The sequence below is a fragment of the Tamandua tetradactyla genome, chromosome 1, assembly GCF_023851605.1.
Source record: "Tamandua tetradactyla isolate mTamTet1 chromosome 1, mTamTet1.pri, whole genome shotgun sequence".
NCBI classification, from domain to species: domain Eukaryota; kingdom Metazoa; phylum Chordata; class Mammalia; order Pilosa; family Myrmecophagidae; genus Tamandua; species Tamandua tetradactyla.
The window spans coordinates 14,302,504-14,328,867 of record NC_135327.1 but is presented as its reverse complement, the minus strand read 5'-3'; the positions used below and the strand labels follow the sequence as shown (position 1 = coordinate 14,328,867).

Below are 26,364 nucleotides of genomic sequence, written 5' to 3'. Positions count from 1 at the left end.
GTTTGTTGCTATGAAACTTATCCCCACAGAGGATAGGCTAAGCCTACTTAAAATTAGGCCTAAGAGTCACCCCCCCAAGAGAACCTCTTTTGTTGCTCAGATGTGGCCTTTCTCTCTCAGCCAAAATGACATGCAAACTCACTGCCCTCCCCCTCTCTACATGGGACATGACTCCCAGGGGTATAAACCTCCCTGGCAATGTTGGACAGAAATCCTAGAATGAGCTGGGACTCAACATCAAGGGATTGAGAAAACCTTCTCATCCAAAAGGGGGAAGAGAGAAATGAGACAAAATAAAATGTCAGTGGCTGAGAGATTTCAAACAGAGTTGAGAGGTTATCCTGGAGGTTATTCTTATGGATTATATAGCTATCCCCTTTCGGTTTATGGTGTATTTGAGTAGCTAAAGGGAAGTACCTAAAGCTATAGAGCTGTTCTCCAGTAGCCTTGTTTGTTGAAGATGATTGTAAAGAGATACAATGTTTACAATGTGACTGTGTGATTGTGAAAATCTTGTGTCTGATGTTCCCTTTATCTAGGGTATGGACAGATGAGTAAAAAATATGGGTAAAAAAATAAACAAATAATAGGGGGAACAAAGGTTAAAATATATTGGGTAGATGGAAATACTAGTGGTCAGTGAGAGGTGGGGTAAGGGGTATGGTATGTATGAGTTTTTTCTTTTTTTTCTTTTTCTGAAGTAATGCAAATGTTCTAAAAAATGATCATGCTGATGAACATACTACTGTGTGATTGTGAGCCATTGATTATATACTACGTGTTTTTATGTTAAGAATGTTTGCATTTGTATGTAGTTTTGTCAATAAAAAATATTAAAAAAAAAAAAAAAAAAGAGTGAGGGTGAGAAATGCTAGTTCATCCCATTCTTTCCCAAAAATGGCATACACTCCAAGGGCTGATTGGAGTGGCCACCACAGACTGGTTGTACTGGTCAAGGGTTTGTAACCAAGGAGCTACCCTTAAGAGATGGGAATGCTCTGAAACTCCGTAGGAGATGTTAGGTTTATGTATATATTTTGGGAGAGATAGCAAGCATAAGGGTTCATCAGAATCTCAGAGTTGTTTGTCATGATTTAAGGAGGAAGAAAAAAGGTAAATTCCCTTCTTAGGACTATTTCTATACCCAGAACCAGAGAATAGTTGGCCCAAAAGGTTTCTGACTTTCCTTCCAGTTCTGAAAATTTTAAAAACTCTAAATGTCTTTAAAAATCATACCTTTAGCTGCCTTGCCTATTACCAGGGGCTAACCCATTGCTAATCATCCAGGAGAAGCCCTCAAAAGGGTTTGAGTTGAGGGAAGGCTGGGCCAGAGCCACCCCTCCAGGCAATTTCAGTAATTAGTATCTGAGGCAGCCAGTTATTATCTGACTGTTGAGAAGGGCACCAGCAGGCAGGGACTCACACTGGCACAATTTCAATACTGGCTGGCTCTCTGACATCTACCTGCCTACCTAATGATTTGAAAATACAGATTTACTTTGCCTTCTCCTTTCTGGGGCCTTGTGGCTCCTTTAGAGTGCCTACATGTCTGTCTCTGTGTGTTCTGCTCTTCCTGGGCCTTGCCTTAGAAGTTGCTTTGTGCAGGAAGAGCCACTACATCTTCCCGTCTGCATTGGCAGCTCCATAGCCATCCTTCACCTCCATTTTATCCTGTCGGAATGACAGAGCGGCTGAGTTGTGTTGGCCAGTAGATAAACCTGTTATCTCCCCTACTCTCTGTGCCAGCAACTCTCCCCATCTCCTTGGTGTGTGAAAAATTGACACCACCCTGGGCTGAAATCTGTTCCTAGGGAAGCTACATTTATTAGTAGCTAATGAAACTCTCTCTCTCTCTCTCACCGTGTGTGTGTATATGTATGTGTGTAAACCTTGTGGTGGCTGAAGTGGTTTTCTATCTGGCAGGCACCAATGACCTATGGCAGGCCTCAACCTCCAGATAGAGAGATGGAAGGAATATAGGCAGCTTCATGTCTCTCGAAATTGACAATTTATTCTTTACTTAACACCTCACCTCAAAAAAATAGGTAAATATAATTTGTTCTTAGTATACCACTATAATTGATCAAGGTATCTCCTGCCCCAGGCTAGGATTAGCTGTGGACATGCTTGCTAACATGGTCTAGTACCACAAAAGATGATTCTTCTGTATTTCCTCTCTGAATATTATAGCCCTTGATACCCTCTCTCTGTGCCACCAGTAGTCATTTACCACCAACCCCACTACCACGCCTTTTGAGGTATATAAGGAACATTGTCTTGCACCTCTTTCTCATCCTTCTTTAGCAGCAAGATGAAAAAGGGGAAATAATTGAGAAGTTCTGGTTCAGTATTTGTGGAATTGCCTGAAACCCAAAATCTTTTTTATTTGGATTCTGGTAGAAATCTCCTCTGGAAAGGGTAATTCTAGAGAAGAGGGGTTGTTTTTCATGTCTCACTCCATGTAGTTTTTTCCTTCATCTTACTCTCATTAAAACTGTTAATTAAAAAAAAAAAAAGGAAAAAACCACATTTACATAGTTCCTGTCATTTGGCAACATTGAGTCCCACATGAGATACATTTTCAGGCTTTGCATGGTTTAGTTTCTGGTCTCTTTTATCTTCCTTCCTTAGCAGCTTTGATGATTACCTTTATTGATATCTGACTTGAAATGTGAAGCATATTTACTTCTACTTTTTATATATGGAAGCATGTAACATAGTGGGAAAATCTTATGTTTTATAGTCAGAAAATAGGTTCAAATCTACTCCTGCCACTTACTCAAGGATGTGACCTTAAGTAAGTTAATTAACCTCTCTGGGCCTTGGAGTCCATGTTTATAAATTGGAGATGAACATTCCATTTTTCAGCTATCAGCATGTCACAGTTTTTGAATTTGAATAATTTCCACTTGTTTTCTCAACAGTGAAAGCATGGGCAAACAAGTAATCATATTTATTGAGAATGAATGTGTGATTAGTACAACCTTTTGGGAGGACAATTTGTCAGTATTTTTCAATATTTTTTATGGAAATATCTTTTTATAAACTTTTTATTTTGAAATACTTTCAAATGTACAGGACAGTGACAAAAATAATGCAAATCCTATGCTGAGAATTCCAGCATTTCCCTACTCCTCCCATATACACCAGATCCACCAAATTTTGACTTTTGTTATATTTGTCATATCATTCTATTTATCCATCTATCAGTCCATCTGCCTGTCTGTTCATTAGTTCATTTCTTGAACACTTGATTTGCTAGTTGTATACATCATACTACTTGAACACTTAGTACTGGCATATATATTTCCTAAGAACTAGGATATTTACTTATTAATCATCTGAAAGGCAGTTATCCAAGAAATTTAACATTGATATAGAGCTTATAGCCTATATTCTAATTTTTTTATATGTACCAATAATGTCTTTTTGAGCCTTCTCCTTTGTTAGATCCCATCCAGGATCATGTAATGCATTTAATTGTCATTGTCTCTTTAGTTGCTCCTTCTTTCCTTTTTTAAAGTGGGAACATACATAGAGCATAAAATTTTGCATTTCAGCCACTCCCAAGCCCAAGCATACCATTGAATGAGATTATTCACAATGTTGTATATGTAAATTTCTCTCCTAGGAATTTGCCATAAGAATATACATGCAGAGTGCATGGGTAGTTCCATAATAAAATGCTTGCCTGCCAGTAGGGAAACTCGGGTTTGATTCCTGGCCCATGTACCCTTACTTCCCTCAAAAAAAAAAAGGACACATATGCAAACGGTGCCAGAATGAACATGGATATTCATTTTTGCTTCTAATTGCAAAAAAGAAACTGGAAACAACCTAAATATTCATGGATGGGACACTAGTGAAATTGCACAACTAAATAAGTTTGGTGGAATTCTAATTTTAAATGGATAGCCATTTAAAAAATGGAGTGTGTGCTGATGTAGAAAGATATATTAGGAGATGGAGATAGGTATATATACCAGCGACACCTCCCATCCCCTAAAAAAATGCACACAAGAAAGTTGGTTTTTCTTGGGAAAGAGGACAAATAGTAGGAGGAATACTGGAGAAGAAAATGGATTAATAGATACTCAATAAATGTTTGTTGAGTGCATTTTATAATTTTTATATAGTTTGATTTTTGCTGATGCATCCATTGCTTTTACTTTAAAAATCCGTTGGTGGGGAATGGGGAGTGGGAGCAACGATAAAGCATAAATGGGATTGTTTCTTGTGATGGAACATAAACTCATCTTGTAGCTTTTTAATAGCCAAGGCAAGGAGAGAACCCTAAAAAAAGAAGCATAACAAATTCATTAGGAAGCAGAAACGTTTTCCTGATCTGGCTCTCTAAAAGGATTGTAGTTGCTGGGGAGATTGGTCTAAACTCAAATCTTATCTTGTTTCTCCCTAGTTTAAAATTTATTCATGGATCCTTAACACTCTTCTTTAATGGTCTACATAACTGGCCCCTCTCCTGTCTGTACATGATACTGCATCCAAAACTGGCTTTTGCATATGTTGTTCCTTTTGTCTAGAATGTTCTCTCCTTTTCTCTGTCTAGTTGTTGCCTGTAGCTGCTTTTTTTGTTTTTTAAGATTTTTCATTTGTTACCTTCAGTGGGAATCCTTCTAGATCAGATGTCCCTCCTCTGTGTTCCCCGAACCCCCTATGCCTACCTCAGTAATGGAATTATGTACTGCAATTATTGTTTTGTTTTCCCTCTAAATAAGGAGCTCATTAGGTTAGGGATACTGTGTTGTTTGTTTTAGGATTCTCAGTACCCCATACTTACTAGGCACAGAAATAGGTACTCAGTAAATGAATGGATGAGCAAGTCATGTGAGATTTGAGTTCTGCCTCTTCTACCACTTAGCTGTGTGGAAAACTCATTTCTCTCTGGCCTCAGTTTTTTCTTCTGTACAATGAGAGATACGGCTCAGATAAGACTTGGCTCAGCTAATCTTCGAGAACTCTCTGGTTCTGGTGTTTTTGTTTTTGTTTTTGTTTTTTCCTTCTCTTTCTCTGTCTTTGTCAGATTGTCGTATATATACCAGGAGGTTGCTACAAGCTGCCATGCTGAGTAATTCCAGTGTTTCAGAACTGAGCTTGTTAGAATTCACTGGATTTGTTATGGACTGGCCCACATCTCTTCACCAGTTGAAAAAGAGCCATGTCTATCTTGCTTGACCTAAAATTGAAGAAATGATTATATCCTAGCTCTTCCTTCCTCTAATCTTTGTTCCCTGACATGTGCCACCAAAGGCATTATTTGTCCTACTTTCTCACCCTGAGTTGAGCTATCTTGGCTCATTTTTTCCTTAATATGGGTTCATGATTTTTTTCCCTTAAACTCATCAGGGATATTGTATTGAAACTGATGGCTCCTTAGGAAAAAAAACATCCCTCTACTCCAAAATGCAAAAAAAAATCTTTAAGGACCATTTTGTAACTGAACAGTTTAAGCATATTAGCATTGCAAAGGTGATTGCACTAGAATTGGGATAAGTACCCTATACAAAGGTGTGTGAAAGCTGTTTAAAGGCATTTGAAAGATATCCAGAGTTGAAGAATTTGACTTTCCACCATCACCACCATCATCACAGAGAACTCATACTGAGAGTCTGCTTTCTTCCGGTACATTCAGCAAGTATTTACTAAGCACCTCCTGTGTAGTAGGCATTGTTTCTGAACTGGGGATATAGCAGTGAACAAAACAGACTCAAGTCCCGCCTTCATGGAGTTTGTATTCTAACTGAAGGGAGATGATGAACAAAATAAACTCGTAAATTATATAATGGCTTAGAAGGTAAAATGTGCTAAAGAAAAAAACAAAGCAGATAAGAGAGTATAGGCTATTTTAAGATAAGGTGATTAAGGGACCCCCACCCTGAGGAGATGACAATCGAATAAAACTAGACCTAAAGAGTGAGCCATGCAGCTGTCTGGTGAAAAGCATTTCAGGTGGAGGAAACAGCAGATGCAGAAACCCTGAGATAGAAACATGCCTGAGATTAGAAGCAGCATTTAGTCTGAGTTGGGCAACCACTGGAGGGTTTTAAGCCGAGGAGTGCCAAAATCTGACTTTAGGATCTGCCCCATGGAGACCTTGTGAAAGGGGCAAAGGTGGAAGCAGAGACCCACAAGTAAAATATTGGATATTCCTAGCAAGAGATGATGATGGTGTGGCCCAGCATAATAGCAGTAGAGGTAGTAGTAAGAGGAGATTGGGTTCTGGGTATAATTTCTTTTTTGTTGTTGTTGTTATTTTGTTTTTTTCTTTTTGTTTCTGGGTGTAATTTAAAGGTAAGCTGTTGCGGTTTCCTGTGGAACATGTTAGAAGGAAGAGAATCTTTCACTCTTTTAGTCTGGAGAACCTGAAGTAGCTGGATGCCATTAACTAGATGGAAAAGACTGGGAGAACAGGTTTAGGAAAGAACATCAGGAGTTTGGTTTGGGACATATTAAGTTTAAAGTACCTGTTAGACAACCAAGTAGAGAAAACAGGTAGACAGGGCCAACCTATAAATATGAATTTGGGAGTTGTCAACATGTAATTAGTTTTTAAAACCATGGGACTATATGAGATCACCGGGGAAGACGATGTAGATACAAAATAGAAGTCATTCAAGGACTGAATGACTCTAGCATTAAGAGACTGGAGAAATGAAGAGTTGGGAAATGTTTATGATATCAGTGAATAAAACCAACAAAAGTACAAAATTATATCTGTGCTATAGTCAGAGAAGTAAAGATGCTTAATAGAGGCTTTCCTTAATCCTCAAGTAACTTTCAGGGAACTTAAGATAACCTTGATATATGAAGTTGTTCTTCAGTCCGTTTTCCGATATCCATACTCTGGGCATTTTATTTCAAAATAAACTTTGTTCTGCCTTTTCTCCACAGGTAGAATTCTGCCACCTCCTTTTCAAGGTTATTATTCTAGAATTTCTTATTTATTTATAGTCTAAGAAAAGCATCTCCTTACAACTGAAGCCTATAACAGATCCTTCAATTACCCTCTTCTTCCCAGGGTAGAAGAATACTATTTCATAGCAGAAGGCCTGGATTATGTGGACTCATTAAAAAGTATTATTATTACCATTTTGAAGTATTTGTAGTCCAGTTGCCTTTAAATTTGAAGTTATTTTAGCTGTACCAGAATGTAAGTGATAGGACTGGGACCCTGTCATATTTCTTTATTTAATTCTAGGTTACTTGCCTTAGTTAAAGACAATTTGAGAATTCCATGGAACTTGTCTTATTTGTTTGTTGTTTACTGATCTCGTCATTGGTATTCATAATCTATTCACAGGTCATTTCTGTAAATGGAGAATTTGTTTGAGGTTCAGTTGTGTACAATAAAAATCAATTAATTCCAGGAAGAATAAAAATTCTACTTAGTTTTGATTCGCTTGCTCAAGTTGTCCTTGAGGATGTTATCCTTTTTGAATATGTTTCTTAGGCAGTATGTGAATATCAGTTCAGTTTTCCAGTGATGTGAATTGGGTTCTTGTCTTAGTATTTAATAGCAGCAGTCAGAGTAGGCCTATTTATTCCTCCTTCAGTAGAACTAGACCAGGCTTGAAGAGAGTTAATAATTACTGCTCTGATCTCAGCATGTTTTCTTTTCTCCTTCCCAACCCAGAGCATGTCTGTTCGATCCTGGCTTCCCTCCTGCGGAACCTGAGAGGGCAGCAGCGGACCCGGCTTCTGAATAAATTCACTGAAAATGACAGTGAGAAGGTGAGTGCTTATTGGACTGTAAGGATGGGACCAGGCTGGCCCCCGCCTGGGTTCTTTACCTGATGCAGTCTGAAATGGGTGCTGGACGAGTGTTCCTACACATCGCTACCACCGTCTGGGCCCACTGCTTTGGATTGCAAAGGGTTTTCTGGTCCTTCTGACTCTCATCTTGAAATATATTCCTTTGGGAGGATTAACATGTTAGGGTGGTATCATCTAGGACTTTAGGGGGATGTTTAGACCTAGAGAGAAAAGACTGTAATAGGATTTGGCGGGGAAGGTGGGGGGCAGTGGTGTACAGCATAGCATAGTGGTGGTTAAGAGCATATGCTTTGGATTCAAACATCTGGATTTGAATGTCTTGCTACTTTTCACATGTGCCACTCTGCTTCTCACTTTTCCTGGTTATAAAATGGAGATGTTAATATCCATCTTGAAGAGTCCATGGGCCAGGGTGGATTAAATGAGTTCTCAAAAGATGGTGGTATTGAAAATGAAGATGTTGATAATGAAATGGTGGAGTCTGTCTTACATGGACTGTGGAAGCTGGGAATGTGCATGTAAATGAAATTAGATGGGTCGTTTATATTATCTGGCATGCCAAACCATAAGATTTTAACAGTAATGAGAGCTACCTTTTATTGAGTGACTATTGTGGATTGGATATTACAGCAGGTACCTTTCATTGTTGCATACATTCTCACAATAACCCTGTGTGACTTAGCCCTTGTAGGTATTATTTCCATTTAAAGATAAAGAAAATGAAGTTTAGAGACATTAGGTAACTTGCCAAGAACACATACCACCAACAAGCAGCAGAGCTGGGATATGAACCCAGGTTGCCTGAAGGTCTATGTATTTTATCACACCAGGTAAAAGTAGACAGTTTGGAGATGAGTAAAATTAAGGACCAAAGCCCCCTCTTAATCAACAGTAATTTATTTCTTTCCTGCATGTGTGCAAGGAAAGACTGAAGTATTTTCCTCCTTTGGAGAGAGGTTTATGAATGTCTCTTTGAACCTACCTCGGACCATTTTTTCTACTCTCAGTAGTTGAGTTAGCATAGTGAAACACAGAACGTCTTAGCACTCATATCACTTTATGACATTAAATTCAGTGCTTCAATTTTCTCATCTTTAAAATGGGAATTACTATCTACCTTTCTGCCTAACTTATCAGAGTTTTTTAAGGGTTAAGGAAATAATGGACACGAAAATACTTTGTAAAATATAAGGTCTTAGAATCATCATTGTCAGCCAAGGACAGTTTGGGCACAGTATTCCTGGACTGTCTGATGCCACATTGAAATGACTTCTGCTGTTAACCAGTATCAGCTCCTGGGTAAATACCAGGGTTGCCAAGAGCCGTGATGGTACGAACCTAATAAAAAGGTCAGAAGTCTGAGCTTGCTTTATAAAGTTCCTTCAGTCTTTGAGAAGTCTTAGGGGAAAATGAAGCTTTCACACCCACTAAGTTTTCCTCAGGCCATGTTGAAGCATGACTTTTGCCAAGTTTAAAACTAATTTTAAGTTATTGCTTAGCGAAAGTCAGTCTTTTTAAGTTGCTAAAGGAGTTTTCTTGTACTCTTTTCTGACTCTTAAGTACCTAAAGAGATTTTACTTTAAAAAAAAAAAAAAAGATTAGCTCTGGGGCAGAAACTGAACATGAAAGGTTTCTGTTTGAAAAAAAGAAACTTCTGTAAAGTTCTAAGTGAATAGCAAATGTGTAATTTCAAGCTTCTCCTCTTTGTAAGAAGGAACATGACTTCTTGTTTATTAACTCATATGTTTTTAACAACTTGTATTCATGGGAGTCCTAGAAGGGTTGGGTATCTCCTTTGTCTCTTTTTGGTAATGGCCCAGTGTTCTTTGATTCATGCCTGATGTGTCCCTAAGGAAAGCTCATAGCCCATGTCAGACGAGATAGAGTGAGTCTCCCTTTGTAAGAAGTGACAGTGAGATGAATAGGAGCACCACTGTTCTCTTACCTTGCTGTTCACTTTCCTTCTCACTCATGCCTGTGAAATATCTCTCTTTCAGGTTGACAGACTGATGGAGTTGCATTTTAAATATCTGGATGCCATGCAGGTGGCTGACAAGAAGATTGAAGGGGAAAAACATGTACGTATCCCTGCCTGTCTTTTACCAGCTATTGGCTTGTACGGTTTGAGCCCTTTGTTGCTTCATATAGCCCCACAGGACGAGTAAGGGTAAAGATCCCATCTACTCTCATGTGCTATCTAGCATGTTGCAAAAACATAGCAGATGAGGATCTGCCAGTGGTTATAACTGCTTTTCTGACAGTAGTGAAAGTCCTTCAAGAGGAAGGATATGTGGCACTGATCCAGCTTTGTGAATAGAATACTAACCCTTGACAAGCACTTCTCTTAGAAAATCTGGCCAAAGTACAGTGATATGCCTTGGTACCAGGCTGGCGAAATATGTCTTAGCTGATGTCTGTATTCAAAAGGAAAGCATTCCAAGAAAGAGCAATCAGAGTGTAAGATTTGGGAGGAAAGTGGGTAGTCTTCTAATCTCTTTCCCCCGTTTACAGATGAAAAACTAGAGACTTTGAGAAGGAAAGCCCAGATGCATTGCAGCGAAGCCCACATACCAGGGTCAGAATGACTGACCTTCGCTTTCTTATGCTGATGGTTGCTAAGGGAAGTTAAGACCTGCCAGATTGTTTTTTTTTCCTGAGAGGCTGAGCTTCCTATGGTGTTATTCTACCGTCTGTATTTTTCACCTGTTTCCGTTCTCTTCTCTTCTCAGCCATCTCTGAGAAGATGCCCTCCTTAATTCGGGCAAATTTCCATGTCTGCTCTTTAATGTACAATATGTGTTCTCTTCCCTATGAGACATTCTTCAGTCTCTGGTCACATTGTAAAATGATCCTTTTCTTGCTTTTTTCAAAGTCCATAATAGAACTCCTTCTCCTTGTGATCTTGATTTGCTGCATTTGTCCACTCTCTTTTCACTCTTCTTGCCTTGAAGATATACTTGAGGCTTTTGAAACTCGGTGGTAGGAAAGCCTGTTTCAGTGACTCCCTCCCAGCTGTGTCAGGGCAGTCCCGCTGTGTGGCAGAGCTGTGTGCATTGGGAATCACACTAACACTTTCCCTCAAGCTATGTCTTAGGCTAGGGTGAGATACTAGAGCTTAGGGGAAGAGAGTGACCCCTCTGTCTGTGTCCTTTGTTGTTTCACCCCTTCTTACCCACCCCTCCCCTTTTATAAAATGTCCCTTCATTTATGAATACCACTAGATATGGTAACTATGTTCATTTTCCCACTTTTATCAACTGTTTTTTTATTCTTGTGATTTCCCTATGATCCCTAAATCTAGTGAATCCTTGGATGTTTATTGATTGATTGAAGATTTCCAGGGACTTTTTCTTTTATACAGTGCTCCTACCATGAGACAAAAGGCAGGAACCATAAAAATTCTGAGATTGGACTTCAGATACTAGTGTGTTCCACACAAAATTCTTTCATTCCACACATCCCACTTCCTTTGTTTTGTTCTTTGATAAGACTTTCCTCTTCTGTTTTTTTTCCTTATACAGTAACTTGTATATGGTGCATAGTTAATGGTTGTTAAAATGCTTAGAGTAATATATACTCTTTTCTCTTTGCCTGAATGATAATTAGAAACAAATGAAATTTCCCCAGACTTTTGTAGGGAAACAGCCATGAAACTATTGAGCTCTAGTTCTGACAGAACCCCAGTGTTACCCGCTGAAGGAGATTTTAAGGGGTGGTAGAAGGAGGACCTGGAAGCTGGGGGAACTAGAAATTTAGGGCAGGCACCATTTTTAAATCACTGCATAAGCCATGGCTTGTCATTTTGTCTCCTGTATGTCTCAGTTTCTTAGCTATAAAGTTTTATCAACAAAGGTGATCTCTATGGTCCCATGTAGCTTAATTTTTTCCCTCAGATTCAGTTGAACATCCTTTGGTTAACGCTGCCGTTTTTTGACAGTAGAGTGGATTAAAAGCTCAATGAAAGATTGATCGGTGACTGAGTTGTATTCTAGGTAAAGGAACAAACAGCCTGTAGAAAAGGTGTGCGTGTGGTGGGGAGCCACATAGCCCTGGATTCGAATTCCAGTTCTACCATTTCTTACCTTAGATACCTGTCTAAGCTTTGGTTTTCTCATCTAAGAAGTGGGAATAATAAATCCTACCTTTCGATGTATGAAGATTAAGCATAAAATATGTAAAATACCTTGCTAAATAGTTTGAAGCTAGTGCTGCTGGTAAATTTTCTTATAGTCCTTTGGAATTCTTGTATAACTTTTAAGTAAGCCAGGCCATCTTTCTATGATCCTATACTCCTTGCCAGATATCCCAGAAGGAGTCACCCTAGCAGACCAGAGTATTAGCATTATCAGATTCTTTGTTTGAAGTGAAGCAGGAATAGACTTTTTTTTGGGGGGGGGGGGGGTGGCAACTGAGTGAACTGTTGGGTATCAGGGAGCAGGTTGCATGTAGCTGTTAGGAAACTTGGCTTCCCACAAGAGTATCTTTTATCAGCACTGAAGAGGGTATGAAATTGATTAGCACTGATAGAGAGTAATTGTTGCAGCCATTCACTCTCCCCAGCATACAGAAGAGCCTTTCTGTGCCATAGACATCAGTGCCCCTGCCATTCCCTGACAAACATCTGCCTCCTTAATGCCCAGGCTGTTTTGCTGGGCACTGGCAAATATTCCAGGGCCATTAGTGCCCAGCAGCCGCAGAGTTGCTTAGAGAGACAGGGCAGGATGGGAGCGGTGAGAGATGCATTTGTGAGCAGTGTTTGCTGCCAGCTCTCAGGCTCCATCCTGATAGATGAAACTGCTTCACAGGTGTAAAGTGACTTAGAACAAAATGACCTTTTTTTCACCTCTCCCTCATGCAGCCTTCTCTCTTAAGGCATAAACATTCGGTGTCCTCATCCCACACCCATTAAATTTGGATATCCTATGTCCATAGGGAACTCAGCAAATGTTTGTTGACTTGAATCGAATGCTTGCTTCTCAGGTGTTTGGAGGACACTGACTATCAGACCGGTAATGAACAGGTATCCCACCTTCTTCACTAGGTCTGCAGCAAAATAAACGTAAAATAATGGGGTCGAGTATTGACCCAGATAACTGGGTTAGGTACTGACATTTTTACTGTCTTGTGGCCACCAACCTGCCCTGTAAACTTAAGACTTCATAGACACAGTAGAAGATTCATGGGAGAGAATCCAGTATGTGGCAAATGTTCATCAGGCACTTGCTCTGTGCAGGGGGCACTGTGACCGGACCGCTGGAGGTGGAAGATGGTAGCGTCAGTAAAAGAATTGGCCCCAGGAGTGGTGCTGCTGCTGCAGTTCAGAGGAATCCAGGGAGCAGGGAGAAGTCATCCATAGCTAGAGTTACCCTGAACAGTTTCTGTGGATAAAGGCAAGATTCGAGCTGAACCTTGATAAAGATTAAGATATATAGGGCATTTCTAGTCTTGTGAGGAGCATTAGCAAATGGTGGTAACTGGGAGGGCAAGTAAATTAAATTCCAGGAGCAGAACATAAAAGAGAAGAACATGTGCTTCTTCCTGGTTTCCTGACTGTGGACAAATTGCTTAACTGTCTCAGCCTTATCTTCTTCCGTGGTTGCTGTTTTATTTTGTTTTATTTTTAAGGCAGACATCCCAATTTGTATTTGTATACTTTGAGAAATTACATTCGTAGGGATAAATATATGTGAAAACCACTTGCGCAGGGCCTAGTATGTATGGGGTGGTCAGAGAACATCTTTAAGTTTTCTTCTCTCTCTAAGAATGATTTGCCACCCCACTCCCCGCATCTTCTCAATTCCCTAGTACTGCAAGATTTTGCATGATCTGGCAAAATTTACTTCCCCATCCTCCTCTCCTGCCGCTGTGTGCTGCCTTCTTGCCTTTGCATTTGCTTCTTCCACCACCCTAACTCTTCTCATGGCAGCTACCTCCTGATCCCAGCTCCTCCTCAGGGAGCTCTTTATTGATCATAATACGAAAGGTATCCTTCCTTCCACTGCTTCATACCCTGTAATCATTTTATTTGTTTGTTTACTCTCTATCTCTTGTTCATCATATTCTCAGAACTTAACATAGTACCTGACATTCAGTAAATGGAGGACCACTGCTCATTAGATGAAATTAATATTTGTCCATGGTTATTAAGGAAGATAGAGAATCACCATGGTTTTTCCACATTATTCCTGAACTCATTTTTAGCCCTGATTTTTATTTTCTCTATGATTAACCTCATCATCAAAAATATTCAAGTATAACTGTGCAGACTCTGTAGCATAATGTAGCAATATTCAATAAGGAAAAATATTCCTACTTGAAAGTCTGCAGGACAAATTGATAATTTCATATACATTCAGTTTAAATTGCATTATTGCTGTAACCTATGGCTAGCAAAGACTTCTGTGTCTTGGACAGTGACCCACTGCTTTCATGTTATATTCAGTATCTGTGAGATTCAAGGGCCACAAAGTATCTGGAAATCCCTAGGGTTGCTGTTTAACAAGATTTGACCTGAACTTTTAAAAGCCACGTTATTTCTATGACTTTTCTGGTGAACGCCATTCTCCTTGATCTGTAAATATCCAGATGCTTACCTCAGCAGATTTCACTTGATTCCCAAACAACATGAGGCCCCCAAAATACAAAGGTTCCTGTTGTTGGGAAAATGTTCTGACTTTTCATGGGTTCCTTCAAGGTACTGATGGTTAAATGTACAGAGCATTCCTGGCGTCTGACTGACAGACGTAAGACATAATTATATAGGTACTGATTTCCAAAAGAGAGAGGAAAGCCTTAGAGAGAGGTTTTCCCTTTTTTAGTTCCTAGGAAAATTATACTCAGCAGGTTTATTTGATGAAGTATTCTCACCACATCCTTCTTCTTACCACTGTAAAGACTTACAAATTGCATGCTAATTTTGCCACAGTTAAACATTGTTCCAACTTTGTCCTGGAAAGAGAAAGATGGGCTCCTTGTAATAAAACAATATCCACAGGACTTGGTGCCTTAAACAGACTTTGACTATTTTCTTAGCATTTGAAACTCATTTAAAATGGCTTGATTTATATGAAATGGGGTGAAGTGCAGGAATGAACGTGTGGAGTATGTAATCCTAAAGCGCTCACTGGAAGAGAATGCACACAGTGCAAGTGTAAGGCTGCTATTGATTCTTCTGCTAACTGTGCTGAAAGCCTCTGGGGCAAGCTTAATAAAAGAGAATCCTGCTGAGAGTTTCTTTCAGCTGTTCTTTAAACCAGTGGTTCTAAACTTTTTCAGTCTATGAACTCACCAGAACACAGTTTATAGCCAGTAGAAGCTAGTGATGGTGGGAGAGGAGAAGTCATGTTTTTTTTTCTCTCTCCTGCTTTTCTTTCTCCTCCTAGATATCCACAGATATGACACAAATGCCAGTTCTTCCCATACTGCCTTCCTGCACCCCCTTCCCAATCACAATTATCCTTTTTTCCATTAGAGCAGAAGTCAGATGACCCGAGTTCCGATCCCACACCTCTGCCCCTTACTTTGCAGTATAGCCTTGAGTACTTTGTTTTGCTTTTCTGATCCTTTCGGTCCTCCTCTTTCAGTGTGATTAATGGGGTCTGCCCCACCACCCTCACAGGCTTGTTGCAAGGCATGGTAAGTAAGATGAGAGCTCTGTGCCAGGAACTCTCCAATCTGTCTGTAGACCCATAGAGCCAGGTCCTATCTGGACATCACCCCCAAAGGTTTTGCCAACTCAGCTAATCCAAACCCAGGTTTATGGCCCTATTCTCTGTATAATCTGTTCCCTCTCCTCCCCAAACCAGTACCGTAACCAGTTTGACCAGATTATAAACCTAGGCATCATCTTTTACTCCTTTCTCTTCCTCTTCCTTCACACATTTATCTAGTAAATTTTACCTCGCTAACATCTCTGCACTGTCTCTACTTTTGTCTTCATTACCAATGTTTAAATTCAGGCTGCCAACATCTTTTCTCTTGGATGAGTGCAATATCCTACTATTCTCCCTATCTCTAAAGAGTTTGTTCCCTCTCATTCATTTCCTACATGGCAAACAGGAAGTTTGTAAAATGAACATTCAATTATGTTGTTTCCTTACCTCAACTTAGTAGACACTGGCTCTGCATTACCTTCAGGACATGGTCTGAACTCTTTACTTGGTGTTACAGTACCATTCCCAGTTTGGCACCTGCCTGTCTCTTTAGCTGCATCCGTCACTACTCTTCCATCTTGTTATGTATAAATGTAACACTTGTGCATTCACAGACCCTCTAGATATTTGCCATTTCCTGTTTACTCTACCCAGAAATACTTCCCTGTGCCGCCTTTTCCCCACCCCTTTTCTTCAGCTGGCTAACTCCTCTATATCCTTCATGGCTTTGACAAACAAATCAGTCTGTAAAAATACTTTGCTGGTTAGAAGGGACCAGACATGGTGTTTAGTGTTTCATTCTGAGCTCTTGCAGAGCCTTCCCTGAGATTGTCTCAGCCCTTCTTGTGTACCCCAGTTGTACTCGATGCAGTATAACTTCAGGCTTACGATCATGAACCCTGGAGCCAGACCACTAGGTCCAAATCCTGACTCTTCCTAGCTGGGCGATCATAACCAAATTATTTAAACTGTTTGTGTTTCAGTTTCATCTTCAGCAAAAGGAGGAGAATAGTAGTATCTATCTAGTAGTGTTGTGGAGAGGATTACATGAGTTAATACATATAAATCACCTAGAATAGTTCCTGGCGTAAGGAAGTACACTGCAAGTGGTAGCTAGTATCTAATAAGGATTTCTGGCCTGCATACTTGTCTGTGTTTCCCTTTAAACTAACTCTGAATCTGCACAAGCAGGGACTGATCTTGTTCACTTTCTCTGTGCTTCTAACATGGATTGTAGTTTTCTGGCCTTTTATTATTTTATGTGCTATCATGAAAGCCCTGGTTCTCTCAAGCCTGGCTTGTGTGTTGTCAAAATGCAGGTGCACAGTCTGTTTTTTTTTGTTGTTGTTGTTTGTTTGTTTGTTTTGGTTTTTTCCTGCACAAGGCTTGGCTGGAGGAGTTGTTTTTCCCCCCCTATTATTTATTTTTATTCCATATATTCTACTCATCTGTTGACAAGGTAGATAAAAGAAGCATTGGACACAAGGTTTTCAGAATCATAAAGTCACACTGTGAACGCTATATTATTATACAATCATCTTCAAGAAACATGGCTACTGGTGTTTGTTTTTTTTTGTCTGAGTAAATTTAGTAATTGAAGAAAGACCTGTGTTGGAGGCATCAAGCTAATATAGAAGGAAGTTGACCCCTAGAGTCATACAAATCTGAGCTTAGATCCCAGCTCTGCCACACACAAACTCTGTTCATTTGGGAAATGCCTTGACCCATGTGCATGCCAATTTTTATGGTAGCTTTAGTATAGGATCATTCTGAAGATTAATGAGATAGTAAAAACCTGGTATGTGCCCAGGCACAAAGTTCTGACTTGAGATCCTATGATTCTTATCAGAGCTACCATCGATTAGCTTGCATGCTCAAAAAAACTCCCTTTTGGTAATTCTCCAGCCTCAGTTTTCCCAGCCAGAAATGATCTGCTGTTTTTAGGATCCATTCTCTAACAGTCTGTCCTATTTTAAGAGTTTTTGGAGGAAGGTTTTATTTTGTCTTTTCCAGTTCCACTTGCCTCTCTGTCTCCTGTGATTTAAGTTCTCTCCTTACTTTGGAAGAAAAAAAGAAAACTGACATTTTCTGAATGGTGGGGCAATTCCTGCCTAACATTATAGGCAATAACTGTGACCTCTGTTGAAGTTTTGTGTGGGACTTCCTGGTTAGGCTCTGAGTCATGTCCCCTTGTACTAAGGCAAAAGGGATTCATTTTGATTTGATAGCAGCCTCTCTTATGACTGCATCCACCCATCAAGAAGGGGCAGCTTACTGCCTATCAGGGCCAGATTAGAAATGGCATCCATGTGCTCATTTGGAAGCTTGTGACTAAACTACCTAGAGAGATAGAGTCACATGAAAAGATGGTGGTTTGGTAATGCTCCCAAAGATAGATTAACATTTAAAGTGAGTTTATGGCTGCAGGAGGGGAGGAACACACACACAACCCTGCAGAAATGGCACCTTGATACTACACGAACCACCTCCTTGTGTATCTTTGCAGATGATTCTGTTTATTTTAGCAATCCCCAAACAGGCTTATGCTGCTGTGAATTGCAATCTGCTCTGCTTAATGCACCATTCACAGAATTACCATCTGAGTTTTTATTCTAGCCCTCTCCTATGGAATGAACAAAACCAAACCTATCAGAGTGTCTTTTTTTTTTTTCTTTAACTCTCCCAAATTGCATGTGAAATTTGCTAGTTTAACTGTAGATGATTTTTTCCCTTTTTTTTTTTTTAAGTTTCTTCAATTTATAGGGAAAAGACAGAAGAAGAAGTAGATGATATTACATGTAGTGCTGGTTTCTCTTAGTCCCTCAGATTTGTCATAAAGAAAAAATACCATCTAATTGGCTCATACCCTAATACTAGAAAAGGTCCATAAAACAAATAATTTTTTCTTCTTTGAATCCTGATTGTGAACTCATGATTGAAGCCAAATTTGTGTGGGTTCTTAACTTGTCTTCACCATTTACTCCACAATATTTGTGACATTATGAAAGAGTCATGTCTATAAGCCTTAGTTTCCCCGTTTGGAAAGTGACTAATAAGAGTTCTTACCAGAAAATGAGAAATCCATTAAAGTACTTAGCACAATGTCTGACACACAGTAAGGACTCAGGAAGTTCTGCTATTCTTCTTCCTTTTGCCGTTCAGGTCTGGGCAGAGTTCAAGGACTAATAGAAAAGGCCTTGGACTAGAAAATGTGTTCCACTCAGATCTCTAGCCAAAGTGACGTCTGTCTTATTTTTTCCATCTGTGAAATCTGAAAATGATATTTACTGTACATAGCTGACAAAGGGTATATGTAACAAGTGAGGCTAATGTAAGTGCCCTGCTTTTTCAAAGAGAAAGTAACTATGTGGAGGTTGCATTGTCATTGCTTCACAAAGAAGGCCGTTACTTCCACTCTTCTCAGAGGTGATATTGAATGAATTAATCCATAGAAGACTTCCTTTAAATATTAGCTCTTCTGTCTTATTTCAAATACAATTTACCACATATAGAGATTTTCACTCTGAAATTTTGTAGTGAGATATGTTTACAACTCTTAAGTAGTATCCTCTAAGGAAGATACTGAATTCTTGGAATTTCTCTTTGGTTCCTATTAATCATATTACCATTTGACATGCACTTAATTTACATGCCTACATTATTTAAAAATGGCTTGTCTAATGTAATAGCAGATTCAGGAGTTGCCTCTGTCACCGGGAAGTTCAATTTATTGGTGAAAGGACGAGCTAGTTGTCGATGCTGACCATCATGTCCTTTTGAGGTGATGATGAGTGTCTTTGGCATGAGCCATTTTTTGCAGTTGCTTTCCTGGCAACATGGTAGTACCATCAGTCAATAGTCTAAATCCATCCATATATACATATAAAGGCAGAGATCCATTACACCTCATTACAGAGATGCTTTGGTCCTAGTTTTGTCACAGGAATCTTTGAGAGCACCAGATCATTGAAGACAAACGTGAGGCACATTGCCACTCCCGCATCCAGTAATCAGTGCAAGCAGTGCCAGTTGATTTCTGTGATTTTCTTTTCTGCATAGTACTCTATAGCCACTATACTGGGTTAGAATTGACATTCAAGGTGAACCCTTTTTGCCCTCTCCGATCTAGTTCAGGCTTCTTATTTCCAAGCAAAGAAGCTAAAGCCAAGAAAAATTAAATGACTAACTAAGCACACTACTAAGTTAGAGTTGAAACTTGGTCCCATTTGCTTAGCATTCTGTCTCCCCTTGGCAGAGAAACTTGTTTGTAGAATTTATATACCATAGTTCAGAGAAGTCCCCAATATCCAATTAACCTAAATTATTCTTGCACTATGAAGGGTTGCTGAGAGGAAAGGAAGGTGAGGGGAGGTTGGGTACCTTCTTTAGAATGGGATATTTGTGACTTGTTGGTTCAGTACCCATCTGCTGAGGAGGTTGTATTCAGGTTTGCTCTCTACATGGGCCAGTTGACTACACTCTGTTTTTTGCCTAGTCACTTTTAAAATGTGTCTCACTGATCAGTTAGGAATAATTTAGTTCTTTCCTACCATTAGTGAAATAAGTTCACTTTCATATTACTACTGCATAGCCCTCCTGTAGATCAAACTCCTTTTGTTCTTTTGGACTCTTTTTTGGGGGGAAGGAATGGGGTGGCAACAAACTTTCAAAGAATTTTGTTTTTTTTTAATTCACAGAACTTTACATTACTTCTCCAAAAAACAAATCCCAACCAGATGATCATTAGGTGTATTGGAGTTTCAGATGCCTTAGAAGTTCTTTCAGGTGTCTAATTCTACTTCCTCAACCACAGATATCCAAGGAACCATATTATCCTTATCTCAAGATCAGGTTTCAATTTGGTATCATAGAAACACAGGAGAGGAACCAGCAATTCATTAATCCAGTCATTCATTTGTAAGACATTTTCTGAATGCTTCCTCTAATCATTCAGTCTTGAGACATTCACTAACTTGGGAGGGAAATGAGGCTCATACACAGCCAAACATAAGAGAGAAAGCAGTAGTTACCATGGGTGCATTATGGACATGCAGCTCTGGGAGGGAGAGATGACTGCCATTCTGGGGAGATGATATCGTTGTAGAAAGTAGCATTTCAGCTGGGCCTTTAAAGAACGGCTGCAGTTTGGATGTGTAAAGATGGGGAAAGGAAATTGATTCGTGTTGTTGGTAGCATTCAGCACTGTGCTGCTTCTGCCTTGTGACTGACAATACATAGAGTATGTTTCCTTATATAGAAGGGCAGGACTGGGAAGGTGAAGGGTGGAAAATGGAGATGATAGACCATCCCAATTTTTTTTAAACAGACCAAAACTTGAGAAGATGTACCTAAAAGAACCATGTCCAAACTTTCTTGATTCTTTATTTCCTGTCAGAGTGATACATAATCATCCTGCTTCTTTTATTTCCCTTTATATACTGAGTACAAATTTGTTGTTCAACTTCCCTGAATGCATTCAGCAGTAAATATTCCATGCCACAGAGTCATAATAGGCTAGATAAGTCTACCTTCTCTATGATGCTTCTAAAATTGTCAGGACAGAAACTTTGTCTTCAGCCAATCTCTGTTTCATCTTTGTGCATGTTCAGTGCAGCAATGGTTATACCTCTCTTGGAGATGAGCTATAGTTATATTTCAGATCTGCATTTAAAAATTCCACTTTCAGATCATGTGGCCATATGTCTAAAAGCAGAGTGCTGAATTGTCAAAGTCTTAAGGTTCTGAGGAAGATAAAAAAAAAATTGGTTTGGGTTTGGCATTTCTCTCTTGGATCCATCCTTTCTGGGTGGCAGTATTTGAGAAACGGGTGTACTATGTATCTGTCTGAAAGAAAACCAGTTTGTGGGGAATAGTGTGAAAAAGAAATATCACCAGGGGTACTTCTAACCTAATTGGAGAAACTTAAATTAGGTAAGCTCCATTCTTGTGCCTCTTTACAACTCTTATTTTCCATCTTCTTTTGTTCTCCAGACAACTCTGAAATCTATACCTTCATAAACACGGCAGTATGAAAAGAGCTACACAGACCTGGGTTTGAATCCTAGTTCTCCATACCTTCTAGCTTTGGGGAAGTTACCCTTCCTGAGCCAGTTAATCCTAGCCTCCCAATGAGAAGTAAATTGTGAGAAATTATGAGAATTAATGAAATAAATATACATAAAGTATTTAGCACTATGCCTGACCCTCATTAAATGCCAGTTATACCTCTTAGGTGAGTAGGTGATAATAGGTGTAGTTATTATTCAGACTGCTTCACACAGTAGCTAGTATGGAGTGATCAGTCATAAATAAGAAATAAGAAAATTATGCCAAGAGCTGATATCTAACAAACAAAAAATACCCCCTTACTCCTTTCTGATTTTTTATTAGTGATACTGCTATTCCATTGCTCTCCTTTCCCATCCTAATCAAATTGACTGTTCCAATCCTGTATTCACACTAGTATTCCTTCTGCTTGAAATGTCCTTCCCAGCTTATCAAACTCCTTCAGAATTCAGCTCAAACATCACATTTCCTTTGAACTCTCCAGACTTCTACCTGAAAGACATAGTCTATCCTTTTTCTGGGTTCCCATAGCACTCTGTGCAGTATGAAAAGTCATTTATGATAGTCATTATTACGTCTTAAAATTTTTTTTCTTCAGGTTTGTTAACCTCATTAGACTATGAGCTCCTTGATTATATAGACTGTTTTTGTATTTATTTTTACTTCCCCCTGCACATCACACAATACCTAGCACATCATTAGGTGTTCAGGAAAGCTTTATTGGATGCATGGATGAGTGCATCACACTCAGCATTCCATGTTTGCAACCTCTGAAGTTTTCATCTCATCTCATGCTGTCTCATTTCTTCTCTCTTCTCCATCTGATCTACTTGTTACATAGACTAATGCTGTGGCCCCACAACTATGTACTCTATCTGCACTTGATCTTGTAATCCAGTGTGAGCCTGTGTGTCCATCATACAACTGTTTGCATATTTTCTCTCATGACATTTTCCTGCACAGTGCTGACTGTCTGTCGTAGCCCATCATGTCTGACTTCTCTGTCTAACGTTCAAACCTCCCACTCTGTCCCACTGAGACACTGTCCCTCACCATTTCCTGATGTTTCCTCTTCTACTTCACCTACATGAGTCTTAGCACACACAGCTCATTAAACAGTTCTAAAGCTCTCTCTGCTTATTTTCAATTCTGTTTGACACATGCTTTCTGAGAGCCTACTAAGCAAAAAGCACAATACAAGGTACTTTCTACGGTACAAAGATGGTAAAACACGATTTTTGCTTTCAAGGACGCTTCACAGGGAAGAAGCACACATCTGGATAACTACTACAGCTGATAACTATGACAGTGTAGGACTTGGGAGATACCATAAAGGAGGTATAAATTCAGGACTTTTGGTTCCAAGGACTAAAAAATCTTATCTGCTTATAGATCTCAGGAAAAATTTTATAAGAAACATCACATTTTAGACTTTAAATATATTATGATAGAGATTAGGGATCAGGGAAAGGTGAGGAGGCCAGAAAAGGGAGGGCAGGCCTATTTGTGCTGTGTGTATGAGGTGGGACCAGTGAGCAGAAAGTGTGACCAGCATAAGGCATTTTATATAAGATCTTAGTCAGTGGGCCGGCCATATCTTTAATGCATTCATTCTACTGTCTCTGCCCACATAAACTTTGAAACCTTACCCAAAAGTCACTTCTTCCAGAATATCCTAGTATCTTATCCAACTGTGGGTACACAATATCAGATGTGACCTCCCCCGATAGTCAGTTCCTGGGTGACCAAGACCAAGGCTTCCCCTTACCTTCCCCTTCCTTCCTTTCTGTCTTAACAGTACTTAGAATGGTGTGGCACCAGAAGGCATTTAGTAGGGCGGGGGTTCTGAACACTTTACTCAATGCTTTTCATTTCCACATCAGAGATAAATCCGACAGGGAATCCATAAGTCTTACTAGGTGCTAATTATGTGACTATGAGCAACTTAACTCAACCTCTGCATGCCTTGTTCATAATTATGCAACCTCTGCATAATTTGTTCAGTGGGATTAATAATACTGCTCTGCCCTCATTAAATTTGGTAGTAAGGATCATATAAATGAAAAAAAACCTCTTTGAACTCTATAGCATTAAAGAAATGTCAAGTATTAGCAGCAAATGTTTTTTGCATGAGTGAAAGTCAGGAGTAATTTTCCTTCTTGTGTCCCCAGCTGCTGAACATTTAAGAGTTCTGGAGCAGGAAGTTATGATAATGAGTAAATGAGAAGCTAAGAGAGGCCCTTCTATTTTTAAATGCCCTGGACATCAGACCTGTGCTCCATGACTACCTAGTGAACATTAACACTATTACCAGATTACCAAGGAATTTGCTACTAAATGAAGCTAAGAATTAGTGGTAGTGATTTGCCAGAGTACAGGGCCTGGCATTCTCAGCCAGCCCTCTTTTCCCTCTTAGACAGAGGCCTGCAGGAGTGAGATGAAAAGTAGCCTTGTATTGCTACAGGCTGGCCCCCTGGGCAAACAATGAAGTGCATTATCTACCTCTCAGTGGTCTCTGAAGGCTTTGTGTTGCAGATTGATGACCACAAAGGTAAGTCTTTCCAGTTTGAGAGAATGGAGAGCAGGGTCCCAAGGGCTTCTCTCAGTGATAGAATCCTGAGTTGTCAGAGGAACCATGGCCATAAAACTACTATCAGAATTAAGAAATGGATCATTGTCATCAAAAGCGTGCATTAAGTACATGACTTCTTAGGCCAGTCTCCTAGCTGTGTGGAATGAGTCCCTGCCCCAGCTCATAGTCGAAAACAGAGATGTCTTTATTCTCTCATTCACTGCCTGAATGCTTACTGAACTAGGGGTATGAAGATAAATAAAATTCAGTCCCTGCCTTTACAAAGCCCTCAGTTCATCATCATAAAAGTAAAGCTGTTGATGGTGACTGAAAATTAGTGTGATACTGAGTGGCTTGTCAGAGGTGCGCTCAGGAATTTTGGAAAGGAGCACTTGTTAGCTTTAAATAAGAAGGTGTCTTAAAGAAAAGGTTTTGTGACAGGAGTAACTTAGAAATAGTGTGGATTTGAAGGATACTCCCAGAATCCCTAGGAAGGAAGGCAGTAAGGATCCTAAGCTGGCAAGAAGAGCTCTTTTAGCAGAGGTGTTAAGAATCCACGAGATGGGGTTTCTTTTTGGGGTGATGAAAGTGTTCTAAAATTGATTGTGGTTATGATTGCATAACTCTGTGAAGATACTAAAAGCCATTAAATTGTAGACTTCAAATGAGTGAATTGTATAGTATGTGAATTATATCTCAATAAAACTGTTTTTAAAAAAACAGGAGAGGAATAGCTATAAGGACGTTGAGTCTGACAGGCCTGGGGTTATGAAGGTCTAGGCAGGAAACTCCCTTTGCCTTTTAGGGCTTTGGCCTAGAGGAGTGTTGGACTTAGGAAATGCATTGCAAAGGTTGGTAGCATTTTGCAACTGACAAAATCTATGCCCGAAGAGACAAGTGTACACAAATTGGTGCCTATGCCATCAGTTTCACCAGTGTATCAAAACAGGGTTGTGAAGAAAGGGGATCTCTCTTCCCAGTGTTTACCTTTATATTTGGAAGGAAAGAGAGTCAGATATATCCTCTAGAGAGATTATTTATGGAAGCCTGCACCACAGAGGAAAGAGTTTGTATAAGTAGGTAAATAGCTTACATATATGCCTCTTCAACTCATTTTTCTCAGTTGAATATGTAAATAATATCACTTTGGCTCTAATTCATCATATAGAAAAATAGGGGATTCAAGCTTGACTCCTGGGGCCTCTGTAGTCCATTAAGAATAAAGAACGTAAGAAAGATACTTTGGCTTTTTACTGCATCTACTGTGAGAATGAAGATCATTCTCAGCAACCAAACTGTTGGCATTCCAGAAAATGTCGAGATCATGCTGAAGGGGCTCACAGTTATTGTGAAGGGCCCCCAAGGGACCCTGAGGAGGAACTTCAGTCATATCATCTCAGTCTACTTGGGAAGAAAAAGAAGAGGCTTCGGGTTGACAAATGGTGAGGAAATAGAAAGATGCTTGCTGCGGTTTGCACTATCTAATAGTCATGTACAGGACATGTTCAAGAGTGTTAACACTGGGCTCCTGATACGAGAGGAGGTCTGTGTATGCTCGCTTTCCCATTAACGTTGTTATTCAGGAGAGTGGGTCTCTGGTTGAAATCCCAAATTTCCTGGGTAAAAAATAAACCCACTGGTTTCGAATGAAGCCATAGGTGGCCTCATATCTCAAACCCAGAAAGATGAGTTGTTTCTTGAAGGAAATGACGAATTTGTATCAAATTCAGCTGCTTTGATTAGCAAGCCACAAAAGTTAACAAGGATATAAGAAAATTTGGGGATGGTATCTGTGTCTTTGAAAAAGCATCAGTTCAGCAGGCTAATGAATAAAATCTAAGAGTTGTGCAGCAATGGAAACAACAAAATACCAGACCTATTTGTGATTTTTAAGATGCAATAAAATTCATCTGTTAAAGAAAAAAGATACTTTGCAATAATGAGAGTTGTAGATGACAAATCAAGGTTGGGTGATTTTCCATTGTTGCTCTTATTTTGTGTATTATGGGAGAAAGAAATCTGTTCTTTCCTCCTCCACTGACCTCCCAGCTTTTATTTCCAAATGTTCCTTTCTTTCCAGGACATGGTCCGGCGTGGAGAGATCATTGATAATGACATCGAGGATGAGTTCTATCTCCGGCGCTTGGACGCAGGGCTCTTTGTTCTCCAACATATATGCTACATCATGGCTGAGATCTGCAATGCCAATGTCCCCCAAGTAAGAGGGCGCCTACTCTGCCTGAATGGGCCTGTCCATTCTGACTCCTCCCTTGCCACCTGCTT

General features: G+C 39.6%; 1 protein-coding gene across 3 annotated transcripts in view; it reads left to right on the top strand.

Annotated features, from left to right (window-relative positions):
- The window catches only part of CTNNBL1 (catenin beta like 1), a 256,473-nt gene that overhangs the window by 208,934 nt on the left and 21,175 nt on the right, over positions 1 to 26,364 (top strand). For all 3 annotated transcript variants that reach the window (XM_077169106.1, XM_077169116.1, XM_077169098.1), the window contains 3 exons: positions 7,652 to 7,749; positions 9,789 to 9,869; positions 26,162 to 26,299. In XM_077169106.1, the coding sequence (XP_077025221.1) occupies positions 7,652 to 7,749; positions 9,789 to 9,869; positions 26,162 to 26,299 (317 nt within the window). The remainder of the gene's footprint in view (positions 1 to 7,651; positions 7,750 to 9,788; positions 9,870 to 26,161; positions 26,300 to 26,364) is intronic.